The sequence below is a fragment of the Plenodomus lingam genome (genome assembly GCF_022343315.1).
Source record: "Plenodomus lingam strain CAN1 chromosome Unknown contig_11, whole genome shotgun sequence".
Classification (NCBI taxonomy): Eukaryota; Fungi; Ascomycota; class Dothideomycetes; order Pleosporales; family Leptosphaeriaceae; genus Plenodomus; species Plenodomus lingam.
The window spans coordinates 2143040-2163425 of NW_027093929.1; the positions used below are offsets into that span (position 1 = coordinate 2143040).

Genomic DNA, 20386 nt, shown 5'->3' on the forward strand with positions numbered 1-20386 from the left:
ACAGGATACCGGTATTGGTTTGCAGTCCCTAGCTTGCAAACTGCGGGGCAATATGTGAACACTGGAGGGTGACGTCTAAAAGAAGATACGGTGCAAGTTGCGAAGTTTGAATTTCTACAGGTCAAACACACAGCTAACGAGATTAATCCGCTCTCTCCCTAGGTAATTAGCCCAGATGTAGCCATGCGATACGGTGCAGGCATGCGTCTCTATCAGATGTGTATCACACGCAGGTAGGGCTTCTACTAATTCTTCACTCTGAACTAGATTATTATATGATTGCGAGAGTCAACAGTGTCAAACAATATAGTATCGTTCGAAGTTTACACCTGTCACAAGTCTATTCAATACCTCTTCGTAACGTTGGCATCTCTTCGTTGGAATTGAAAAGACTAGGCAAGTGCTTTTCCCTACCTGAGCTTTTTGGCACTTTACCGTATATACCGTACTTCATTTCTAGATTAAAATGCACTTTCTTCACAAGACTGCTAATAATTAGATTCAAGCAAGAGATTTTCTTGACGGGAAGCCTTCGGTATGGGCACTGGATATATGATTCGTGTAGCACTGTGTGTTCTGCATTTCATTGCAGACCAGTACCTTCTAGCTCATCTTTAGCACTGACTCGTCATTATTAAGTTGCTCTGAACACGTGCTGATGTTTGCATACCGGGATTTACACAATACAATATGGAGAAGGCATGTAATGCGATCCGCCAGAGTGATCCACAAGTGTTCAGGAAATAAGGCCAGATACCAGTCTGATGTACAACTTCAAACCCTGAAATACCAACCCTCAACACCAACTATCCGGTCCAGACCGGTGGACCCGGAATCTTATACTCCTACAATACATCAGTAAGACTCTCCAAACAATACCATTTCTCAACTCACCGTCCTCGTCGACACATTCGGCTGATAAATATCAATATTGATCCCCGGATCTAGCCCTACATCAGCAACAATCCCATGCATACACACCTCCGAACTCAATACATACCATCCATACTCCACACCCCCGGAATCCTAACCAGAAACTCCTCCCCAGGAAACCCATCTCCCTCCCCCTGAACATCCAAATGCGCACACTCGGGATAAAACTGCGGTCTATTCGCACTATGCAAACTCACAATCTCATGCCTAACCAAATACCTACCCCTCCTCAAACTCGACGGCACAGTCTCGCTCCACAAACTAGGACTGCCGTCCCACCGACTAAACGCCTTTTGGAACCACGTCCCCTTCTCCACAGTGCCGGCTAGCAAGCCTCGCTGCCCAATCTTGAACCACGAGGCCGAGGCAGAGTCGAAGGTGTGGCAGTCGTTGGCGGGGTTGTCGCAGTATGCGAGCCAGACGATCATGGGGCCGACGGTGTGCACCCAGTATGCGTATGCGGCGGTGATGTTGGTGCCAGCGGTGATGGGGATGTAGGATCGTGCGGGGGTGCCGGGTGTGTTGCAGGAGAGGGATGTGTTGCTTGTTTCGAAGATGGGGTCGTTTGTGATCCATTTCCGTTGGACCATCCAGGGCGCGCTGTCTTGCATAGTTTGGTCGCCGTAGGGATCGTAGCTTGGTAAGCGGTTAGTTTGAAGGCGATGTATTTTGGTGGTGGTTGGGGACAGGGAGGTCTCGAGTACCCGGGATACCATGTATCGCCCACTGTGTAGTTCAAGGCTCCACCGTGCGCGGAGACTTTGTAGGTTGCGAGGAGCGCTGTGAAAGTGAGGATGGACCGCATATTCGGTAGATGGGGGATTGACGAGAACGCGACAATGGTCAGGAACGGATGCTCGGGGACTCAAGTATCGTAGAAGTTGCTGATTAGATTCTGTTCTGGGGGAACCTGCTCCAACGCTTACTGCAACTAAGATAAAAAAATCACCTGTTAAAATTGCAACTCCATCACAAGTCACACGTCACATGCTCTTGTGATTGCAAGTTAGAATTATATGAAGACGCTTGTCCGGAAAATGCTTGTAATGCTGAATATGGGTGTTAAACGTGGGGAAACAGGGGTGATACTTTATATGGATAATGTGCGGAAGTGCTTGTTGTAAAGCTTAATTGCAAGATCGACAAACATTTAACCGGCCGAATATCTGATTGAAATGAGGAACTCACATGGCATCCAATGAATCAATGGTAGCAACTCTGAAATTTAGATCGCCGTCACATTTCTCGAATGACAAAGGGCCCCACTGTCTGAACAGATGCCGAGAAGCTCCTCGTAAGGCTATATGTAAGATCGCGGACCCCTCAAGCTGTCTTTCTCTATAGGCCCCTCATATTCCAAACATGCTGTTGCCTTCCCTCTCTCCGATTCTCTTACTCGCGAGTAGCACCTTCGCTGCACAATTAACACAAGTGTCCAACTATGGCGGCAACGCGAGATCAAAACCAGGAATGTATGAGCAAGCTGCAACTTGATCTTGATCTTCTAATAACACACTTCCCTTACTGACTTTGTCCTCAGGTGGGTATACGTGCCCGACCAGGTCAAAAGCGACGCTCTAGTCGTGGCAATTCATTCCTGCCAGTCCAGCGCTCAAAAGTACTTCCAGAACAGCAAGATACCATGGAAGCAAGGCTCAGATGCCAAAGGCTACATCACCGTCTGGCCCAGCTCCACGACAGAGTGCTGGGACGTTTCCAGTAAATCCTCGCTATCCCATAACGGCGGTGGAGACTCCAATGCTATTGCAAACATGATCCTGTATGCCATCGACAAATATAAAATCGACCCGAAAAAGGTCTTCGTTACCGGAGGATCTTCTGGCGCGATGATGTCGAATGTACTGGCAGCCACTTATCCCGAGTTGATCACTGCGGTGTCGCTGTACTCTGGTGTTCCCGCTGGTTGCTTTGTGTCCTCTTCGGGGGCTTCTGCAGCTTGGAACAATACCTGCTCCGGTGGACAAAGCATCTCAACAGCGCAGCACTGGGGTGATGTGGTACGGGGAATGTACCCAGGGTACAATGGTACACGCCCACGCATGCGTAAGTAGTATATCTTTTTCCCTTGCAAAGTAAAAGCTCACCGAGGCCCGCACATCGCAACAGAATTTTGGCACGGCTCAACAGATTCGACGCTTTCGCCCAAGAATTACGAAGAGACGTTGAAGCAATGGACCAATGTGTTTGGCGTCAGTACGACACCGACTAGCTCCAAGAAGGATACTCCGGAGAAGAATTATCGTACCGATGATTTTGGTCCGAATGTTCAAGGCATCTGGGCCCAGGGTGTTGGACATTCCGTGCCATCGCATTTATCGGTTTCGGAGGCCTGGTTCGGATTTTAAATGTCGTGGAAATATGAATGTTGGGCACTGTGATGTCGAAACCCGACGACTCCTTGTTAAATCAACTTGCTGTATCTAGGCAGGCTAGATGGAAATCATTCCGTGTAAAGTCTTACATACTCTGCCAGTAAGACTGAGTGTCTGACTTGCCGAATATGGCGGGGCGTGTGAGAGCATGACCTCACTGCCGATACATTGTGCTTATAACCATGGCTTTCGTTTCCACGAGCGGGATTTGCAGTTTCGAGTCGAGTGGAATAGCCAGGTTTGGGCTCTTTTTTCTTTCGCTGTGGTGATCAAGGACCGCCTTCAAGTCGAGTGCCCACGTGATGCCCGCAGTTGTTTCTGATCTCCGCATATAGTCTCAGATGGCCTGTTCCTTGAGTAGTTTTCGAAGTATCCTTCCTGGGATTCTGAAACTCCATGGAGCCCTAGATCATTGAAACCGGACACCTCCAGTTTTTCACGTTGCCCACCATAAACCCTATCCTGTCCATGATCCCACCTCAAATCCAAACGCTCACCCATCATACGGCCCAGTGCCCCTAACAATGTAAACCTGCCCCAACAACACCGTACACCCGACCACCATCGCCACCCCCACAATCGGCGCATTCACCCTCGCAAACTCTCCGCCTGGCACTCGTATGCCCCTGCGCGCGAGAATATCGCGCCATAGCATGCCAGCCAGCGAGGCGCTGAAGGCAAGGCTAAAGGCACCGTAGTTGACGCCTAGCGCCATGCTATAGACTGTGGCCCAGAAGGTGCGGTCGGAGATGGGGGGCCGTGAGGAGGACGGGAGGGCGTGCAGGGCTTGCCAGGTTTGGATGACGCGGGAGAGGAGGATCGTGGTGCCGATGTTTGTGCCTGCGAACTTTTTGGGAGATGGGGTGTTAGATGGGTGGTGGCGTTGAGTTGCTTTCGCGGGGAGATAGAGGGGGAGGGGGCAAGGGAGGGCAAAATGTGACGGGGTGTGTTATGTTATGGTGCACTTACGTTGGAGAGGATCACACCAAGAAAGCCCATGCCGCCAATCGCACCAACTGTGCCCGTCTTTTCGACCCAGTGGTCCCAGCCATGGGCAAAGACGGGTACCCAGCCTTTTGTCACGAGGGCTTGGACGAGGATGAACATGCAGAATGCAAAGGGAACGAGGGCAAAGGGGAGATTGTGAAGAACCGTCATGGTAGTCGGGAACGTGATTCGAGCCCAAGTATAGGCGTGGGAGGTCAAGGATGTGAGGGTTGTTTGATAGGTAGCAGGGTTTGCAGATATGTTTCCTTCCTCCATAACTGTCTTCTCTTGCTTTGGGCTCTCTTGAGAATTATCGCTGGATGATGCTTTGACCCTCTCAATCATCTCCAAGGGCCTAACAGGACCAGAGGGGTCCAGCTGTGCAACTGATTTCCTGCATTGGGATCTTTCAGCCTGTGCGGCTTCGGCGCGGTAACGCCCTTCGTTGGCGATTTTGCGTGTCTCTTCTCGGGATATCCAGCCCATTCCGAGGTCAAAAAGGAACATGACGACTGCTGCAGGTACGGTGACCCAGTATACGGGTCGTTCGTGTGTTCCGCCTGAAGTAGCATTGAGGGCCAAGACAGTGACCAAGGTGGCTGCCATGAGCGCTGCACCGAAGATTGCACCTTTTCGATCCAGAAAGGGATTCAGAATTTCTTCTAGCGAGAGTTGCTTCTCCTCTTCGTCGTTGCCTAAGTCGTTGCCGACTATCTCCAGTTCGGCCTTGGAAAAGGGAATATTGGGGTTGACGGGTTTTCTGCTTTTGAGTTCTTCGGGGAGGTCTTCCATTTCTATGGATGTGGGAATGAGCGATTCATCGCGAAACAGTATGTAGAGTAAGAAGGGGTAGAGTACGATGCCAGTAGCGATGACGGGAACAATCACATTAGCGGTGTACTTGATGAATGTGATTCCGAATGCACCAGCGAGAACGAGATTGGTCGGATTCGATGAGACCAAGATAGCAGATGCAATGTTTGCCATGGCGAACTGGGTATAAATCCAGGCTCTTGGGTGACGGATGTTGCTTGACACACGTGTCATGTACGAGAGGAACGCAGTCCCAGACAGGATAATCGGATCATTTCCAATAAGAGCAGTGAGGCCGAAGAAGAAGGCATACAGGTAGAAGTAAAGTCTGCGACCGACTTTGCCTCCTTTTTGCAGCACTTTGAATGCAAGCCAGCGAATGAGACCAGATGCGTCCACGGAGATGGCAATGTAGGCCAACGAGAGGAAGAAAAGCATGATGTCGTAGGGGACGATGCCTTGATCGCCTATGATGCCACCCCTTACCTCTTTGGCGCCAATAGCAGTGGTTGCGAGGAGAAATAGATCAGCAATGAGAGGCGCGGTGATGAAGTTCATCGGGAAGTCCAGACGCACGAATGTTCTAGCTTTCCCACCAGACATATGGTTTGGATGGCGCGGTGATGCAACGATCCGCATGGCGCTCAGGGTGTTGAGGAGGCCGTTCCACAGTACTCTCGGGATATAGAAGGGTATGTGAAAAGGGAATAGAACGTTGATGTCTGAAAGGAAGACTTTAGGTTTTGTAACATAGATCCATGAATTGGAACTTACTCGTCAAGACGAAAACGATTAGAGTAATTATCGACTTCCATTCCTTGATTTTGCTCGTGTCGAGGTCCACCTCAGTGTTGCTGGCGCGTGAAGACAACATCTCCGGTATTGCCACTACCCCGACTACACAACTTGTAGAGTCAATGTAGATTGACACTCATACTCAACACATCCCGGAACTCTCAAAGACGTAATATTCGAAGCGAATTGGAACGTCGACTCGTTCAAGGGAGGGTGAAGTCTTGCACGTGGCGCGCTTGGGCCAAGTACCTACCTAGGTACCGTTGCAACTGCCAGTCAAGCGTTCCTGATGAGCAACAGCGGGTGTGCAAGGAGAGACCACCAGAAAACATGCAACCACACCAGGCAACAAAGGTTCTTGTATACCCTCCCACAAAGTCCGTCCAGGAAGTGACATTGTCAGAGAAACTAAGGAGCTTGGCGATCTACTCTAGCCAGCTTGGACATAGCGATCCTACCAAAAAAACAGACCTCCAGCGCCACTCACAGGCTGGGCGTATTCCCGGGATTACTTGGACAAAATTCAGCCTCCTATCTTCACGCTAGGTATAGGACCGAACGACTACTCTACCGAGTAGCTCAATTGAATCGTAGCTGATGACCGCTACCGGTACTGGCCGTGAGTGCTGTAAGGTACAAGACATTCACCATCTTTTGCTCCTACATTTTATTTTTCCTCCCTATCACAATACCATGAAACAACCCTCTCAAGTTTTCCCCCTCCAACAGCCATAGACACTACCATGTACATACTTACACATGTCTTCTGCGACGCCAAGCACCGCCAACCCGACGTCATTCCCCCCTCTACCGGTAGCGTGCTGGCACAGGTTCAAAGTACATGCCATATTCTGCAAACCCGCACCCACATCCATCCCTTGGCCCACGCTCTGCGCCAACCCCAGCCCCCGTGCGCGCAGCGGCTCTTTCTAATGGCCAGTTCAATACTACGTCCCAAGACTACCCAAGATGTCATCCAAGATGTCTTTTTTCTGGGAACGAAACTCGCACGCCTATGCCGTTAGTAGAAGGGTTGGAATGGGGTATGCAATGCTGTATCTGCACGTGGGTGTGCGTGTGCATCATCGAGGCTAACTAACAACTAAATACTTGATTCCTTGATCTCGTGTCCTAGAGATTTTCCATGGCTGGGGGATGCACTACCATCCATGTATCCATCGTGTTCATGTGCAGTGTTCTGATATCTGATCACTAATTTCTGATTTCTGGGGGTATGTGATGATTGTCTCTCACAGACTCACGGACGATTCAGGAATAGTATAACCTTTTTGTGAGTGGTAGGACAGCGTGAGCGTGTATGTTTGTGGATTCCATGTAGATGTGCAGATGAGAATAATTCACCATCGTGGATATTGCAGAGATTGTCAGACCTGATCAAGGATCACAAAGTCTCGCACTCACCACACCCGAGATGAACAAGATTCACAACAGAGTGCGCTTTTTTAAAACTCTCTGTATTTGATTGGAATGCTACTCGTTTGAATTTTTACGCATTGGTATCATAACTACACCCCTCAAAACCCCCCAAAAAGGAGTCTAAACGTCAACAATGTTCGCGTTATACGCCCCGCACTCCCCCCCCCCCTACTAGGAAACCCGAAATATACACATTGGCCTAGACTATGCAGAGTGATGACAGCCCGCAAACCCTTCATCGTAAATCAGGGCATCTTCGTACTCTCGCGACACCGGTCCTCGTCGGAAAAGTCCCACTCATCACTATCGTAGTCCTCGAGGATATCACTGAGATCATACCCGTAGTCTTCTGTCACACTATTCACCCTCTCTTCGCGTGCTTCGTACTGCAGTATCATGCTCATCTCGCTCAGCGTTAGGTATGATCGACGCTCTTGAACTAGGGCAGACTACGCGCCTCCATTGAGCAGATACTCAATCGCACCCTGGACGTTGCCTCCACTCCGTCTCAGCGCAGAGACGTTCCTATCGAATTCGTAAAAACCCATTTCATTAAGCTGGCGGAGCTGGGTTTCGTATACTTCTTCGGGCGGACGGTTATCTGCTGGCGCGGCAGGCGCCCCGAAGCCGCCTGCGCCGAACCCTCCAGGGCCGAAGAGCGCGGCGAATGGGTTATTGGCGTTTGCGCCAGCACCACCACCAGCTGCTGGAGCTGCGCCTGGAGCTTGACCAAAAGCTCCAAAAGGCGAGGCACCGCCTGCACCGCCTGCACCACCCGCACCCATCATTTGCATCATTGATTGCATGGCTTCGGGATTCTGCATCAGCCTTTGCGCAGCTTCAGCGATGGGGTTCGCCTGGCCACCTTGTGCGCCACCAAAAAGATTTGGAAATGGGTTTGGAGGCGCTGAGCCATCTTGTGGGGCTGGTGTCGAGCCAGCTTGGGGGTTTGTGCCAGCCTGTGTGTTCGCGCCGCCTGTGAAGAGACTAGCGAAAGGATTGCCAGCATTACCGCCACCGAGTGCTGCAAAAGGGTCTGCAGGTGCAGTAGTATTCGTTTGACCTGGTGTCGCTGTTGGGCCACTGCCGGCCGCGGGTGTGTTGTCTGTTGCGCCAGGCGCAGGGAAGCTTGATCCTCCACTGTTGCCGCCACCGCCCATGGACCGTTGCATCTGTAACTGCATGCGCATGACCTCGGGACTAAACATCATGCGGCGCATCTCGGGGTTTCGTAGCATCTGTTGGAGCATAGGATTATCACGGATCTACGACATGTTAGCCAGGCTCAGGACATCTCATCGTCTGGGTCATGGCACGTACCATTGGGGACTGCATCATCATGTCGACTACAGCAGGATTGTTCATGGCCTCGGTCATCTGGCTCAGGAACATGGGGTTTTCCATCATCTCCAGCATGGCCTCTGGATTCGGCGGTGGGCCCATCTATCGTGTGTTAGTCGCATGATGGTGGGGCATGCGAATGGCTATGATCACTCACTCCTCCGTCTGGGCCAAACGTGTCCATGCCAGGCAGGCCGTGGAAGCCAGCGTATCGCGCTCCCGTCAGGCCCGCGAGGGGGTTGTTGCCTGTGCCAGCCGCGATGTTGGTAGGCACTTGCCCTGCCGGAGAGCTGCCTGCGCCTGCCGTGCTCGCCGTACCTTGGTTGGCGGGGTTCTGTCTGACATTGCTGGCGGCGCCCTTGACCAGGTGCACTGTGTGTCCGTCCTTGATCTTGACGCTAGCGAGTGTGTCGTGGTCTTTGAGTACACGGCCAGAGTAGATGAGGCGCTGTCGCTCCGCGGGGATGTCTGCATACTCTGAGGCCGACAGCTTGCTCTTCAGGTCGGCCACTGTCGTCGTCGCAGCAAGTGTGAGCACGTGCTTCTGGTCGTTGGCCGCCTTGACATTGAAGGTGACTTGCGACTCCTCGGTGCCTGTGGTGGCGGCGTCGTCGGCCATGATGTTACGGAGCTTCAGTATATCACGAGTGCCGAGCAGCGAATGATACCTAAGGCGGAGAGAAGAGGGATGGCGCGGGGTACAAGTGCTACACGATATTGGGAGAGGGTGAGGGGTTTATAGGACTGTGGAATAATGCAGTCTTCCGCGGGGAGGTCGGCGGCGGGTTGTGGGTGTTAGAGTAAGGGAAATGCTGTCGAGAGCGAGAGTCTGGTGTGTGTTCGAGTAGAGAGTTCTACAGTAGACTGTCTGACTCTCCCCGGTAATCAGTCAATGTCTGTCCCGTAGTATTGGATGGAAGGCGGCAGAAGGCGCGTGGCGGCGCACCAAACGTCGTCACTTCCCTTGCCGATGGCGTTAGCGTGTGGCCGTGCATGTGTGGCTCAACGCCCTCCACGGGAATCTCTTACCGGTATGTAGAGTACTCTACTCTCTCCTGGATTAGCTAAGCGCTACAACAAGCGACGGAGACGAGTGGGGACTAAACGGAGTCGCGAGCCGGGGGGAAGCTCTCCCAAGGCCGAGGCATCTTTGATAGTTTGAGGGGACTCTTCCTCAGCACTTCTCGCTGTTGCGCCATGTTGCTCCTCCTCCTCCGAGCACCGTCAAATCTAAGTCGTGTTCTAGAGCCTGATTAAGATTTTGTTGATCTACTTTGCTACCCATAGGTACCGGTATATAGGTACCAGTAGTGCATTCGCTTGCAACTCGAGAAGCTGCTCCACCATCTCGACCACACTCCCAACATGAAGGGCATACAGATCAAGGAATATGTCAAGGTACTATATCCAGGCTGTATTGTCGACAGCACCAAGACTCATCCATCACACTTAGGGACCTGAAGACTTGAAGGTCATCGATCTCCCTACTCCCACCCCCAAACCCAACGAATACCTCATCGCCATCCATGCCTCGGCTACAAACTTCTTCGATCTCCTGCAGATCCGAGGAAAGTATCAGCACCAACCCGCCTTTCCATGGATTGCTGGCTCCGAGTTCTCTGGTGTAGTGTTACAGGCCCCAACATCTCTGCCCGGAGGACAAACGCCCAAATACAAGAAAGGCGACAAGGTGTTTGGCGCTAGTCAGGGAGGTTATGCGACACACATTGTGTGCACCGAAGAGAAACTGAAGCCTGTTCCTGAGGGGTGGAGTTTCGAGGACGCAGCAGGCGTCTTCGTGACAGCGCCGACAAGTTATGCCGGGTTGGTGACGCGAGCCAACATCAAAAAGGGTAACCTTCTTTTTCGCCGCGCCAGTGCGAACATGTGCTGACCACCATGCTAGGTGACTGGGTACTTGTCCACGCAGCAGCTGGTGGTGTCGGTCTTGCAGCTGTACAGATAGCCAAAGCCTTTGGTGCGACTGTTGTGGCGACAGCAGGTACAAAGCACAAGCAAGACGTGGCCAGAGCCTTTGGCGCAGACTACAGCGTCGACTATCGTCAGGCCGATTGGCCCGAGCAAGTCAAGAAGTTGACTCCCAAGGGCCGAGGTGTAGACATCGTCTACGACCCTGTGGGCCTCATCGCGCAATCGATGAAGTGCACCGCATGGAACGGACGTCTCCTAGTCATTGGATTTGCAGCAGGCGATATCGAGAAGATGGCTACGAACCGTATCTTGTTGAAGAATGTCAGCGTGGTTGGCCTGCATTGGGGCGCGTACGCCATCAACGAGCCGGAGAAGCAGGATGAAGTATGGAATGGCATATTCGATTTGGTCAAGCAGGGCAAATACAGGGGCACCGCCTACACGGACACCGAATATGTTGGCTTGGAGAGCGTGCCTGCTGCCTTGAAGGCTTTGGGTGGAAGAGATAGCTGGGGCAAAGTGGTTGTCAAGGTGCCACAGGAGGGGCAGAGCAAGATATAAACACGTTAGATGAGTGAATGAGATGTCTAATCGAAGTACTCCATCTGTTAATGCATGCTGCTACTCTTAACGATGTCAGATGTGTCTTTAGATATCCAGTCTTGTGCATATACTACTACTTATCACCCCACAAAAGCAACGATGACAATCCAGGTAAACTTAAATGGAGCTCTTCAAGAATGCTGCCAGCCTAGAGTATGTGCAGGCAGTCAACTCTATTGTAAAGCCTTCACGGGTACTGTGTACAATACCAGCTGGTGATAGCCAAGGAGTGGGCCGTGCTCGTGAAAGAAGTCGCGCTAAAGCGGTCGGCGGATCCAAACTCCGACTTTCTTTCTTCGAGGCAGTCGCCGCCCAGCACAACCAGACAAGGAGCTCGACAACTCCCCATCCCGCCCTTGAACCTCTCCTTCACCCCTTCCCCCCCCCCTCTTCACGGCCCTTACCCGTCTTATCACGCGCCTGCCCCTCCTCTCGCCGCTGGCGCCTGTTGCGTTCTTGCTTGCCACTCACGCGCAAGCATGGCGGACCTCTACCGCGAGCACGACGCCTATGGCATTGAAGACGACAGCGACTACAGCGAGGATGACGACGCAGTTGCGCCAGAGGACTGCTGGGCGGTTATCAGCTCCTTCTTCGACACCAAGGGCCTGGTGTCCCAGCAGCTTGACTCGTACGACGAATTCACGCGCAACACGATACAAGACATTGTCAAGGAGAACGGCAGCGTGATACTGGAGCAGAACACGCCTTATGACCCGAATGAGGACGAGAACCCCATCATCAAGCGCCGTTACGAAATTACATTTGGCCGTGTCTATCTGGCGCGGCCGACGCACACCGAAGGCGATGGCACCACGGTGCAGCTGTACCCGCATGAGGCGCGTCTGCGGAATCTCACCTACTCTGGCGCCATGTTGGCAGACATTTCAAACCGCATCATGGTTGCGCGCGAGCACAACGCCATGGTCGAGGGCGAGGACGATGACCTGGACGGCGGCTACACGGCAGGCGGCGCGACACAGATCCGGTGGGAGCGCGAAGACATGCCCGGTGAAGAAGAGGCTGCTGCCCGCGTCTTCATAGGCAAACTACCTGTCATGTTGCGGTCTGAACTTTGTCATCTGCGGAATCAGTCGGACGCAGATCTCTTCGCTCTTAACGAATGCCCCTATGATCAGGGCGGCTACTTCGTTATCAACGGCAGTGAAAAGGTCCTGATCGCGCAGGAGCGCAGTGCCGCCAACATCGTTCAGGTCTTCCGAAAGAAGCAAGGCCCCATTCCGTGGATTGCTGAGATCCGTAGTGCCGTCGAAAAGGGCACCCGTTTAATCTCATCGTTCACCATTAAATGGGCCGAAAATTCGCTCGCGGGTGGAAAGCGTGTACCTGGACCTTTCGCCTACGCCACCCTCCCGTATGTCAAGAGCGAGATTCCCATGGCTATCGTCTTCCGAGCGCTCGGCATAGTGTCCGATGAAGAAATTCTATCGCACATCGTATATGACCGTACTGACACACAGATGCTGGAGCTATTGAAGCCCAGTATTGAAGAGGGTTCAGTGGTGCAGGACAGGGAAAGTGCCCTGGACTTTATTGCCCGCCGCGGCGCCCAGCAAGCCACCAAGGACAGACGTCTCAAGTTTGCGAGGGACATTATGCAGCGCGAGTTCCTGCCTCACATTTCACAAAAGGAAGGCCAAGATACGAGGAAGGCGTACTTCTTTGGCTACATGATTCACCGCCTGTTGCAATGTGTGCTTGGTCGCCGTGACGAGGACGACCGTGATCATTTTGGAAAGAAGCGATTGGATCTCGCGGGACCATTGATTGCAAATCTCTTCCGTATCTTGTTCCTCAAGCTGACCAAGGATGTCTTCAAATACCTACAGCGGTGCGTTGAGAGCAACCAGGACTTCAATGTTCAGATGGCTGTCAAAGCCAGCATCATTACAAACGGACTGAAGTACTCGCTAGCCACAGGAAACTGGGGTGACCAGAAGAAGGCAGCTTCGGCGAAAGCTGGTGTATCACAGGTGCTGAACCGATACACGTATGCCTCTACCCTCTCTCATCTTCGTCGAACAAACACTCCGGTTGGTCGAGATGGCAAGTTGGCAAAGCCGCGTCAGCTGCACAACTCTCACTGGGGTCTTGTGTGTCCGGCTGAGACCCCTGAGGGCCAGGCTTGTGGTTTGGTCAAGAACTTGTCCCTGATGTGCTACGTCAGTGTCGGCAGCGACGCATCGCCTATCATCGACTTCATGACACAGAGAAACATGCAGCTTCTCGAAGAGTACGATCAAAACCAAAGTCCGGATGCTACCAAGATCTTTGTAAATGGTGTCTGGGTCGGCGTACATTCGAATCCTCATCAGCTTGTGTCGGTGGTGCAAGAACTCCGGAGGAACGGTACCCTGTCCTACGAAATGAGTCTGATTCGAGACATCCGTGACCGTGAATTCAAGATCTTTACGGATGCTGGTCGGGTCATGCGGCCGTTATTCGTTATTGAAAATGACATTCGAAAGCCAAATCGTCATCAGCTTATCTTTACCAAGGAGATTAGTAGAAAGCTCACGTACGAACAAGAGACACAGGACCAACGTCAAGGCTGGAGTGAAGAGGATATTGCAGCTGCGACATACGGCTGGAAGGGACTTATTCAGGATGGTGTTATCGAGTACTTGGATGCAGAGGAGGAAGAGACCGCTATGATCACCTTCTCACCTGAAGACCTGGATGCATGGCGGGATATGAAGACAGGTCGTGCACCTGATGAGAGACGTCTGAAGGATCCTAAATTCCGTCTCAGTAGCATCAAGCCGAAACCGGATACGCGCGTCCACGCTTACACGCATTGCGAAATTCATCCAGCCATGATATTGGGTATTTGTGCCAGTATCATTCCGTTCCCGGATCATAACCAGTCGCCTCGTAACACATATCAGTCTGCTATGGGTAAGCAGGCCATGGGTGTCGCCCTTACTAATTATGCGCTACGAATGGAGACTATGATGAATGTATTGTACTACCCGCAAAAGCCTCTGGCAACCACTCGATCGATGGAGTACCTCAAATTCCGTGAGCTCCCGGCTGGTCAGAACGCCATTGTCGCCATCGCTACCTATGGTGGCTACAATCAGGAGGATTCCGTCATCATGAATCAGAGCAGCATCGATCGAGGTCTGTTCAGAAGTTTGTTCTATCGTGCCTACACAGAGCAGGAGAAGCGCATTGGTGTCAACGTCCTAGAACAATTCGAGAAGCCGACTCGCGCTGATACCCTCCGTCTCAAGGGTGGAACCTATGACAAGCTCGACGACGATGGTGTCGTCGCCCCCGGTGTCCGTGTTTCTGGAGACGATATCATCATCGGTAAGACTGCGCCTATTGCAACGGACGCGCAAGAACTCGGCCAAAAGACCACGCTCCACACCAAGCGTGACGTCTCTACCCCCCTGCGTAGCACCGAAAATGGTATTGTCGATCAAGTTCTCTTCACCACCAACACTGAAGGCCTCCGTTTCGTCAAGGTCCGCACCCGAACCACCAAAGTGCCACAAATTGGCGATAAATTCGCTTCTCGCCACGGTCAAAAGGGTACAATCGGTATCACATACCGTCAAGAAGACATGCCCTTCTCTCGAGAGGGTCTTACGCCAGATCTCATCATCAACCCACACGCCATTCCCTCTCGTATGACAATTGCCCATTTGGTCGAGTGCCTACTTTCCAAGGTCGGAGCCATAGAAGGCCGCGAGGGAGATGCCACACCCTTCACCGACATCACCGTTGACCAGATCTCGGAGATATTAGAATCCAAAGGCTACCAGAAGCGCGGGTTCGAAATCATGTACAACGGACACACGGGCAAGAAGATGCGCACGCAAATTTTTTTGGGGCCCACGTATTACCAGCGTTTGAGGCACATGGTCGACGACAAGATTCACGCCCGTGCCAGAGGGCCGTTGCAGATTCTCACAAGGCAACCAGTGGAAGGTCGTGCGAGAGATGGTGGGCTGCGCTTCGGGGAAATGGAGCGCGATTGTATGATTGCGCATGGTGCAGCTGCTTTCCTCAAGGAGCGCTTGTTCACGGTATCGGACGCGTATACTGTGCACGTCTGTGATATCTGTGGACTTATGAGTCCTATTGCGTATGTTCCGCCCCTCTTTCTCTCCTTTCCCCCTTTCCCCCCTCCCTCAAATTTCCCCACCCCTGTTCCCCACAGCACACCCACCAGAATTCCAAAAAGCTAACTTCAACCCCCTCCCAACAGACAACTCAAAAAAGGCCAGTACGAATGCCGCCCCTGCCAGAACAAGACCCGCATCTCACAAATCCACATTCCTTATGCCGCCAAACTCTTGTTTCAGGAGCTCCTCGCGATGAATATTGCTACACGCATGTTTACGGATCGCTCGGGCCTTAGTGTCAGGGATTGATTTGAGATTTGGAGGGTTGTTCTGGGGGTGTTGCGAATGCGAAGGTGGGAAAAGCGTTGTTGCGGATTGCATTGCGTAACTGGGGTTTCGGAGAAGACGCGGGACGCAGGTACGGATGAAGTGAGATATATGGGATCAAGGAACTTGAGTGAGCATTGCATATGGCGTTAACGACCTTTTATGGATATATCTTTCTCCATCTTTTTCCTACCTTTATTTTGGTTTGTCGGTTGGCCCATCGTAGATGATGGAGAGACAAGGGCGGATGCAATAGATGCAGATTGGGAAATACGAATATCAAATCTAAATTTACATCGTATTGTATCATATCATATCGCATTGCGTCATCCAAGTAACAACATCAACGTGACAAAACTTTGTTTTTGATTCCTCCTTCCTCCTTTTAAGGACGGGGCGGAAGGATGCGATATACAACCCCCAAATCCCCTTCCATTTCCACTCTCAGGCGCTACGTTAAATGGCAAGGGCAACTAAACCAGACGCCCTGTTTCCCTGTACCGCAGTAAATAGTAAATAGACAGTATAAATGATCGAGTAATACGGTGCTAGAATCTTTGCATTCATGCATGTGGATCTAATAGATGATGAACTGCAGTATCTCATATCTCGTGAAAATTACATATATAAAGTAGGTTGGGCTTGTTGTTCCAAAAGAATGCTTCCCGGATATTCCAGTACCGGGAGCAGATTTGACAGATGATGGATTTGATTTGACTCGTTTTGTGCACAGGGTGCTTTGTGGGGTATGTGATGATGTATGACGTCCGCAGGAGATTAAAGTGGTATTGTGCGAATCCCACATGGTGGTAGTACGACCATTTGCTGGATTAAGATTTCGTATCTGGCATGCCTTTATCATTCTGTCTTCAGCGCCGACGGTGGCTGTCGTCCCTCCTGTGTCGATCTCGACTTCTGTCCCGTCGATCGTCTCTGGGGCGGATGGGGCTGCGAGTGCGTTCACGTCGTCGGTCCTCGTAGCGACCGTCATCTCGGTGTCTGCGGTCGCGTTTGGGACTGCGGCTGCGCTCTCGCTTGAAGCGATCGTCGTGGTATTCTTGGCGGCGCTCGCGTCTTCGAGTGTCGTCACGTCGTCTCTCTTGATCTACGTTTCGTGGGGGCGCTGGTGCATTGTTGGGGGTTTCTCTGTCAACGACGAGGCGGTTCACCACAGAGTCCGGTACGATCTGGCGTCCCCCTTCGCGGTATTGCCTCTTTTTTTCCAGATTGTCGATGCCGCCGAAGCCGCCCGCTGCACGTTTGCGCTTCTTGTTTGCGTCATCTCGCCAATCGTCTGCAATCTTCGAGACACTCTGCGAAAAGTCGACGTGTATGCGGTGGTCGTCTATCAAGACGCCGTCCATCTTGAAGTAGGCCTGCTCGCAGTCCTTCTGATTCGCGTATTCGATGAAGGCGTACTGCAGGCTATCCCCTGTTCGCTTGTCGCGGATGACCTCACAGCTCAGGATCTTGCCGAATCGAGAGAAGATGAGCTCCAAGTCTTCGTCTTGTGTAACGGGGTTAAGTTTGCACACAAACAGCACGTTCTCAGGCGGTGCCACTTCGGCAAATGGAAGATCGCCAACCATCTCCAGCGTGAGCGCCTGTGCGCGCGCCTCACGCTCTCGGCGCACCTTCTCCAATGCTTCTGGGTCATTTTCCTCCTCGATGTTCTCATCGTAGGCTACTCGTACAGTTGCAAGCTGTGCTGCAGAGGGTACAGGACTTTCTGGAGGCTCTATAAGCCCGGCTGGGTCGTTGAACGGGTCGTCCAGCACAACAGTGTGGAGTATTCTGATGTCCTTGAGTGGTTGGCCGTTGTCATCGATATATGCTGTGTTGATCTTCTCAAGCGTATCAAAGCCCTCAACCACGGACCCAAAAATGGCTGCCTTGCCATCGAGGAAATCAATGTTCGGGCCCAGGGTAATAATGAATTGGCTGGCTGCGAACCGTTCATCAGGGTCGTCTGGATTGGGGGCCGTGGCCATGCTAACAGTGCCCATCTCCGCATGCTTTAGCTTAGGCCGGAATTCGGGCACAAAGGTCTTCTTTGCTATTTGGGTAGGCTCGAGCAAGCCCCATATCGAGCGGCCGCCATCGCTGTCCTGGGAGCCTGGGCCAATGGGGTCGCCGGTTTGGAAGGAGAAGTTTGGCTGAACGCTATGCACAGGCGAGAAGTTGTAGTACTTCACTTTGCATAGCTTAAGGAAGCTACGTGACCAGCTGTCAGTTTCTGTTGTGTGCTCAGCTTGGGAAGACAGCGGGAGAGAGCATGCAGGATGCAGACGCAGGAACATGAGGCGCGCGTAGGGATTGGATCTACTTACTTTTCACAGCATTTAGGCGCGTCGTCCACCAGCAAGTCGATGGTGATGTCGCCCAAGGAGGTTTCCAGCAGGACGGACATGGCTTTGGGCAAGGTGGTGCCGAGAACGAGTGTTTGTCGCAAGACATTTCCCCCAGGCGCAACAGAAGTCGCGACGGAGTGGAGCTAGAGCCTGGTCACGTGATACTTCACGTCGCTAGCTCAGGCACCTCGCCCTCCTCTCCGCCTTTGGCGTCTTGCAAAGGCCTCCTGTCAATAAACTCTGGGCAACGTTATTCAACATGCTTCACACCCTCCAATGCGTTCAGTGGCTTGTCTGCTCGAGATTCATATGACCAGGGGACATGCAACACAGTACCCACAGAAAGTCCTTCAATGTGTCCTACTATGTGTCCAGTCTCCTTCGACACACTGCACGACAGGCATACAAACAAAGAGACATGGGTGCACAACCGACGACCAGGAGCAAAGCCCTCACGTTTCAACAGCAAGATCTTCCTAAAGAGATGAAAGTGCGTCACTTGATGCGGGCCGTTGAACGTAGCACCCGCTGTGTACACTCCCCCCTGCTCGCAGCTCAGGCAGCCGTAATGTTCTGCCTCGTCCCGACCCGAAGACAATCCTACCCTATCGTTTGCTCGGAACCCTCGGCCTCAAGCCGAACATTGTCTCATGGTCAGCGCTGCCGGAGCTGGCTGCTACTACTCTTGGTATCCTCAACCACCGCGGGGTGGGTTGACAGTATGATTTCTCAGATCTTCTACTCTCCGCCTGGACTACTTGGAAATGACGGTACATCCTGAGTGCAGCGATGACTGCTGTGCTCACTCCACAGTCACCACACTCTTCGACATATATGCAAGCCGTGCATGGTACTTGTTTGTACAGTAACAGGTCCATGTCATATTGCAAGCGACAGTGCGTCACTTCCGACGCCACCTAGGGAGGTACGATTACTATGGAAGAGGGGTTTTCGCGAACATCCTGGCCCTCTATCACCCTATTGTCCCAAAAGAGTGATCCTCGCAGCATTACCACGAGCTTTGTATCCGTGCTGTAGTCGCTTGACGTCCAGTCTTTTGGGTCCTAGGCCCGTATTGAGCCGATTGCGGATCCGTCGCATAGTTGACGATCCTGCTGTATATGCACAAGGTTCATATGCGGCTTAGGGAAAATGCTCGAACAAATCTCCGAGGCGCTGTGATGTTTTCCTTAACCACAATGCATGATCTCAGTGGTTTGCTGCTAGCTTGGCGCAGTGTGCGTCTCGCCACAAACCTGCCCGATCTGTAACGCCACTTGGACATACACACAAAAACTGCATCTTCTACCAACAAGGCTAGCGTCTGCCCCGAGATTCAGGAAAATAACGGTGCTTTCATCGCTTGTTTTAGCCATACTTGGACAGCATACTACCAGCGGCACGACGATTCTTGATACTGGCGTTACCTCCCGATGCACAAGCAGACATGTCAGATTGGATGAGTCTTGTCTGACAGCCTGGGAACGAGTGTGAACCCGCCGGAGGTTTGCCCAGCTTCCCCGCTTGCACTAGATCTACCACATCTGACGAGAAAATGGCGACGACAGCGGCATGTTGCATTGGCACATATGAAGAATACCCATAGATCATCTATGGAACTTCACGACCTCAAACTCGAATGTTCTTTGAGCTAAGGGCTCCGTTTGGGTATACTAAGGGCCTCTCAGTGCTAGTAGTACGAAGTCTCCACTTCTGTCATTTCTCCCATCTGCTTGTAGGCCCACGGCCTCTCGCTACATTGTAGCTGTGACTTAGCATACTCACCACAGGCTCGATCTGCGTCCGGATCATTTCGTGAGAGAAGCAAGCTCTAGGCTATACCGTCCTCGGCTTCCACACTGCCGCGCCCCGATTCAAGATGTGCAGATGCAGGTCTGAAAGAATCCGATGGCCTTCAGGCCGAGGACAGATGATCTCCTGCATCCGAGCGCCAGGCAGCGACCATCCCTCAGCCACCCTGCTGACCCCCAACCAAATATTATACTCCGGTACTGGTGAGGAACAAAGAGTCGAAGCTTCGCATATGTAACTTGTTCCCGCATCCGCTGTGACACTACGCAGCTTGCAAACAGTGAGGACTTAAGACTTTAGTGTTTTAACTCCATGGTCACGTCTAGGTTCCTAAGCATGATATAGTGTTTGCAGTCTTTAATCCACTACTGCAGCAGCTTCACTCTTCATATGCGCTGTGGCGCTTCCGACGAAGGACGCTCCTTCTACCACTACCTTGATAACCAGCCATGGAACCGCCCAACCTAGACGGCTATGGCGCTTGTGAAATGGGACGAGTACAGAGATTTGGAGCACGCAGCGTGGTACCTTTGATCGTTCATGGTCGCATCTGGTCTAGCGATCC

At 52.2% G+C, this 20386-nt stretch overlaps 9 protein-coding genes across 9 annotated transcripts; 3 read left to right on the plus strand and 6 right to left on the minus strand.

Moving 5' to 3' along the window:
• Nucleotides 1-634: 634 nt before the first annotated feature.
• Nucleotides 635-1738, minus strand: IAQ61_001072 (uncharacterized protein; the record flags this gene model as incomplete). The annotated part of the gene is made up of 4 exons (XM_003841149.2): nt 635-845; nt 895-944; nt 1001-1569; nt 1638-1738. 4 exons carry the CDS (start codon nt 1736-1738, stop codon nt 807-809), a joined length of 759 nt encoding a protein of 252 aa, XP_003841197.2. The 3' UTR covers nt 635-806.
• Nucleotides 1739-2295: 557 nt separating this feature from the next.
• Nucleotides 2296-3299, plus strand: IAQ61_001073 (uncharacterized protein; the record flags this gene model as incomplete). Its single annotated transcript, XM_066094958.1, has 3 exons — nt 2296-2405; nt 2474-2997; nt 3061-3299. The coding sequence occupies 3 exons, from the start codon at nt 2296-2298 to the stop codon at nt 3297-3299; spliced, it is 873 nt and encodes a 290-aa protein (XP_065955266.1).
• A 520-nt stretch (nt 3300-3819) lies between these two features.
• On the minus strand, nt 3820-6000 carry IAQ61_001074 (uncharacterized protein; the record flags this gene model as incomplete). The annotated part of the gene is made up of 3 exons (XM_066094959.1): nt 3820-4173; nt 4296-5848; nt 5901-6000. The coding sequence occupies 3 exons, from the start codon at nt 5998-6000 to the stop codon at nt 3820-3822; spliced, it is 2007 nt and encodes a 668-aa protein (XP_065955267.1).
• A 628-nt stretch (nt 6001-6628) lies between these two features.
• On the minus strand, nt 6629-7109 carry IAQ61_001075 (uncharacterized protein; the record flags this gene model as incomplete). Its single annotated transcript, XM_066094960.1, has 2 exons — nt 6629-6850; nt 7086-7109. The coding sequence occupies 2 exons, from the start codon at nt 7107-7109 to the stop codon at nt 6629-6631; spliced, it is 246 nt and encodes an 81-aa protein (XP_065955268.1).
• A 413-nt stretch (nt 7110-7522) lies between these two features.
• IAQ61_001076 (uncharacterized protein) lies at nt 7523-9602 on the minus strand. Its single transcript, XM_066094961.1, has 3 exons — nt 8857-9602; nt 8679-8801; nt 7523-8623 (listed from the first exon to the last, which is right to left on the minus strand). The coding sequence occupies exons 1-3, from the start codon at nt 9316-9318 to the stop codon at nt 7808-7810; spliced, it is 1401 nt and encodes a 466-aa protein (XP_065955269.1). The 5' UTR covers nt 9319-9602; the 3' UTR covers nt 7523-7807.
• Nucleotides 9603-10064: 462 nt separating this feature from the next.
• On the plus strand, nt 10065-11192 carry IAQ61_001077 (uncharacterized protein; the record flags this gene model as incomplete). The annotated part of the gene is made up of 3 exons (XM_003841145.1): nt 10065-10097; nt 10153-10552; nt 10606-11192. The coding sequence occupies 3 exons, from the start codon at nt 10065-10067 to the stop codon at nt 11190-11192; spliced, it is 1020 nt and encodes a 339-aa protein (XP_003841193.1).
• Nucleotides 11193-11713: 521 nt separating this feature from the next.
• On the plus strand, nt 11714-15454 carry RPB2 (DNA-dependent RNA polymerase II; the record flags this gene model as incomplete). The annotated part of the gene is made up of 1 exon (XM_003841144.2): nt 11714-15454. One exon carries the CDS (start codon nt 11714-11716, stop codon nt 15452-15454), a length of 3741 nt encoding a protein of 1246 aa, XP_003841192.2.
• Nucleotides 15455-15999: 545 nt separating this feature from the next.
• On the minus strand, nt 16000-18152 carry CYP6 (Peptidyl-prolyl cis-trans isomerase cyp6; the record flags this gene model as incomplete). Its single annotated transcript, XM_066094962.1, has 2 exons — nt 16000-17872; nt 17989-18152. Coding segments are annotated over 2 exons (1509 nt in total), but the record flags the coding sequence as incomplete, so codon positions are not given.
• Nucleotides 18153-19377: 1225 nt separating this feature from the next.
• Nucleotides 19378-19620, minus strand: IAQ61_001080 (uncharacterized protein; the record flags this gene model as incomplete). Its single annotated transcript, XM_066094963.1, has 1 exon — nt 19378-19620. The coding sequence occupies one exon, from the start codon at nt 19618-19620 to the stop codon at nt 19378-19380; it is 243 nt and encodes an 80-aa protein (XP_065955271.1).
• Nucleotides 19621-20386: the final 766 nt, after the last annotated feature.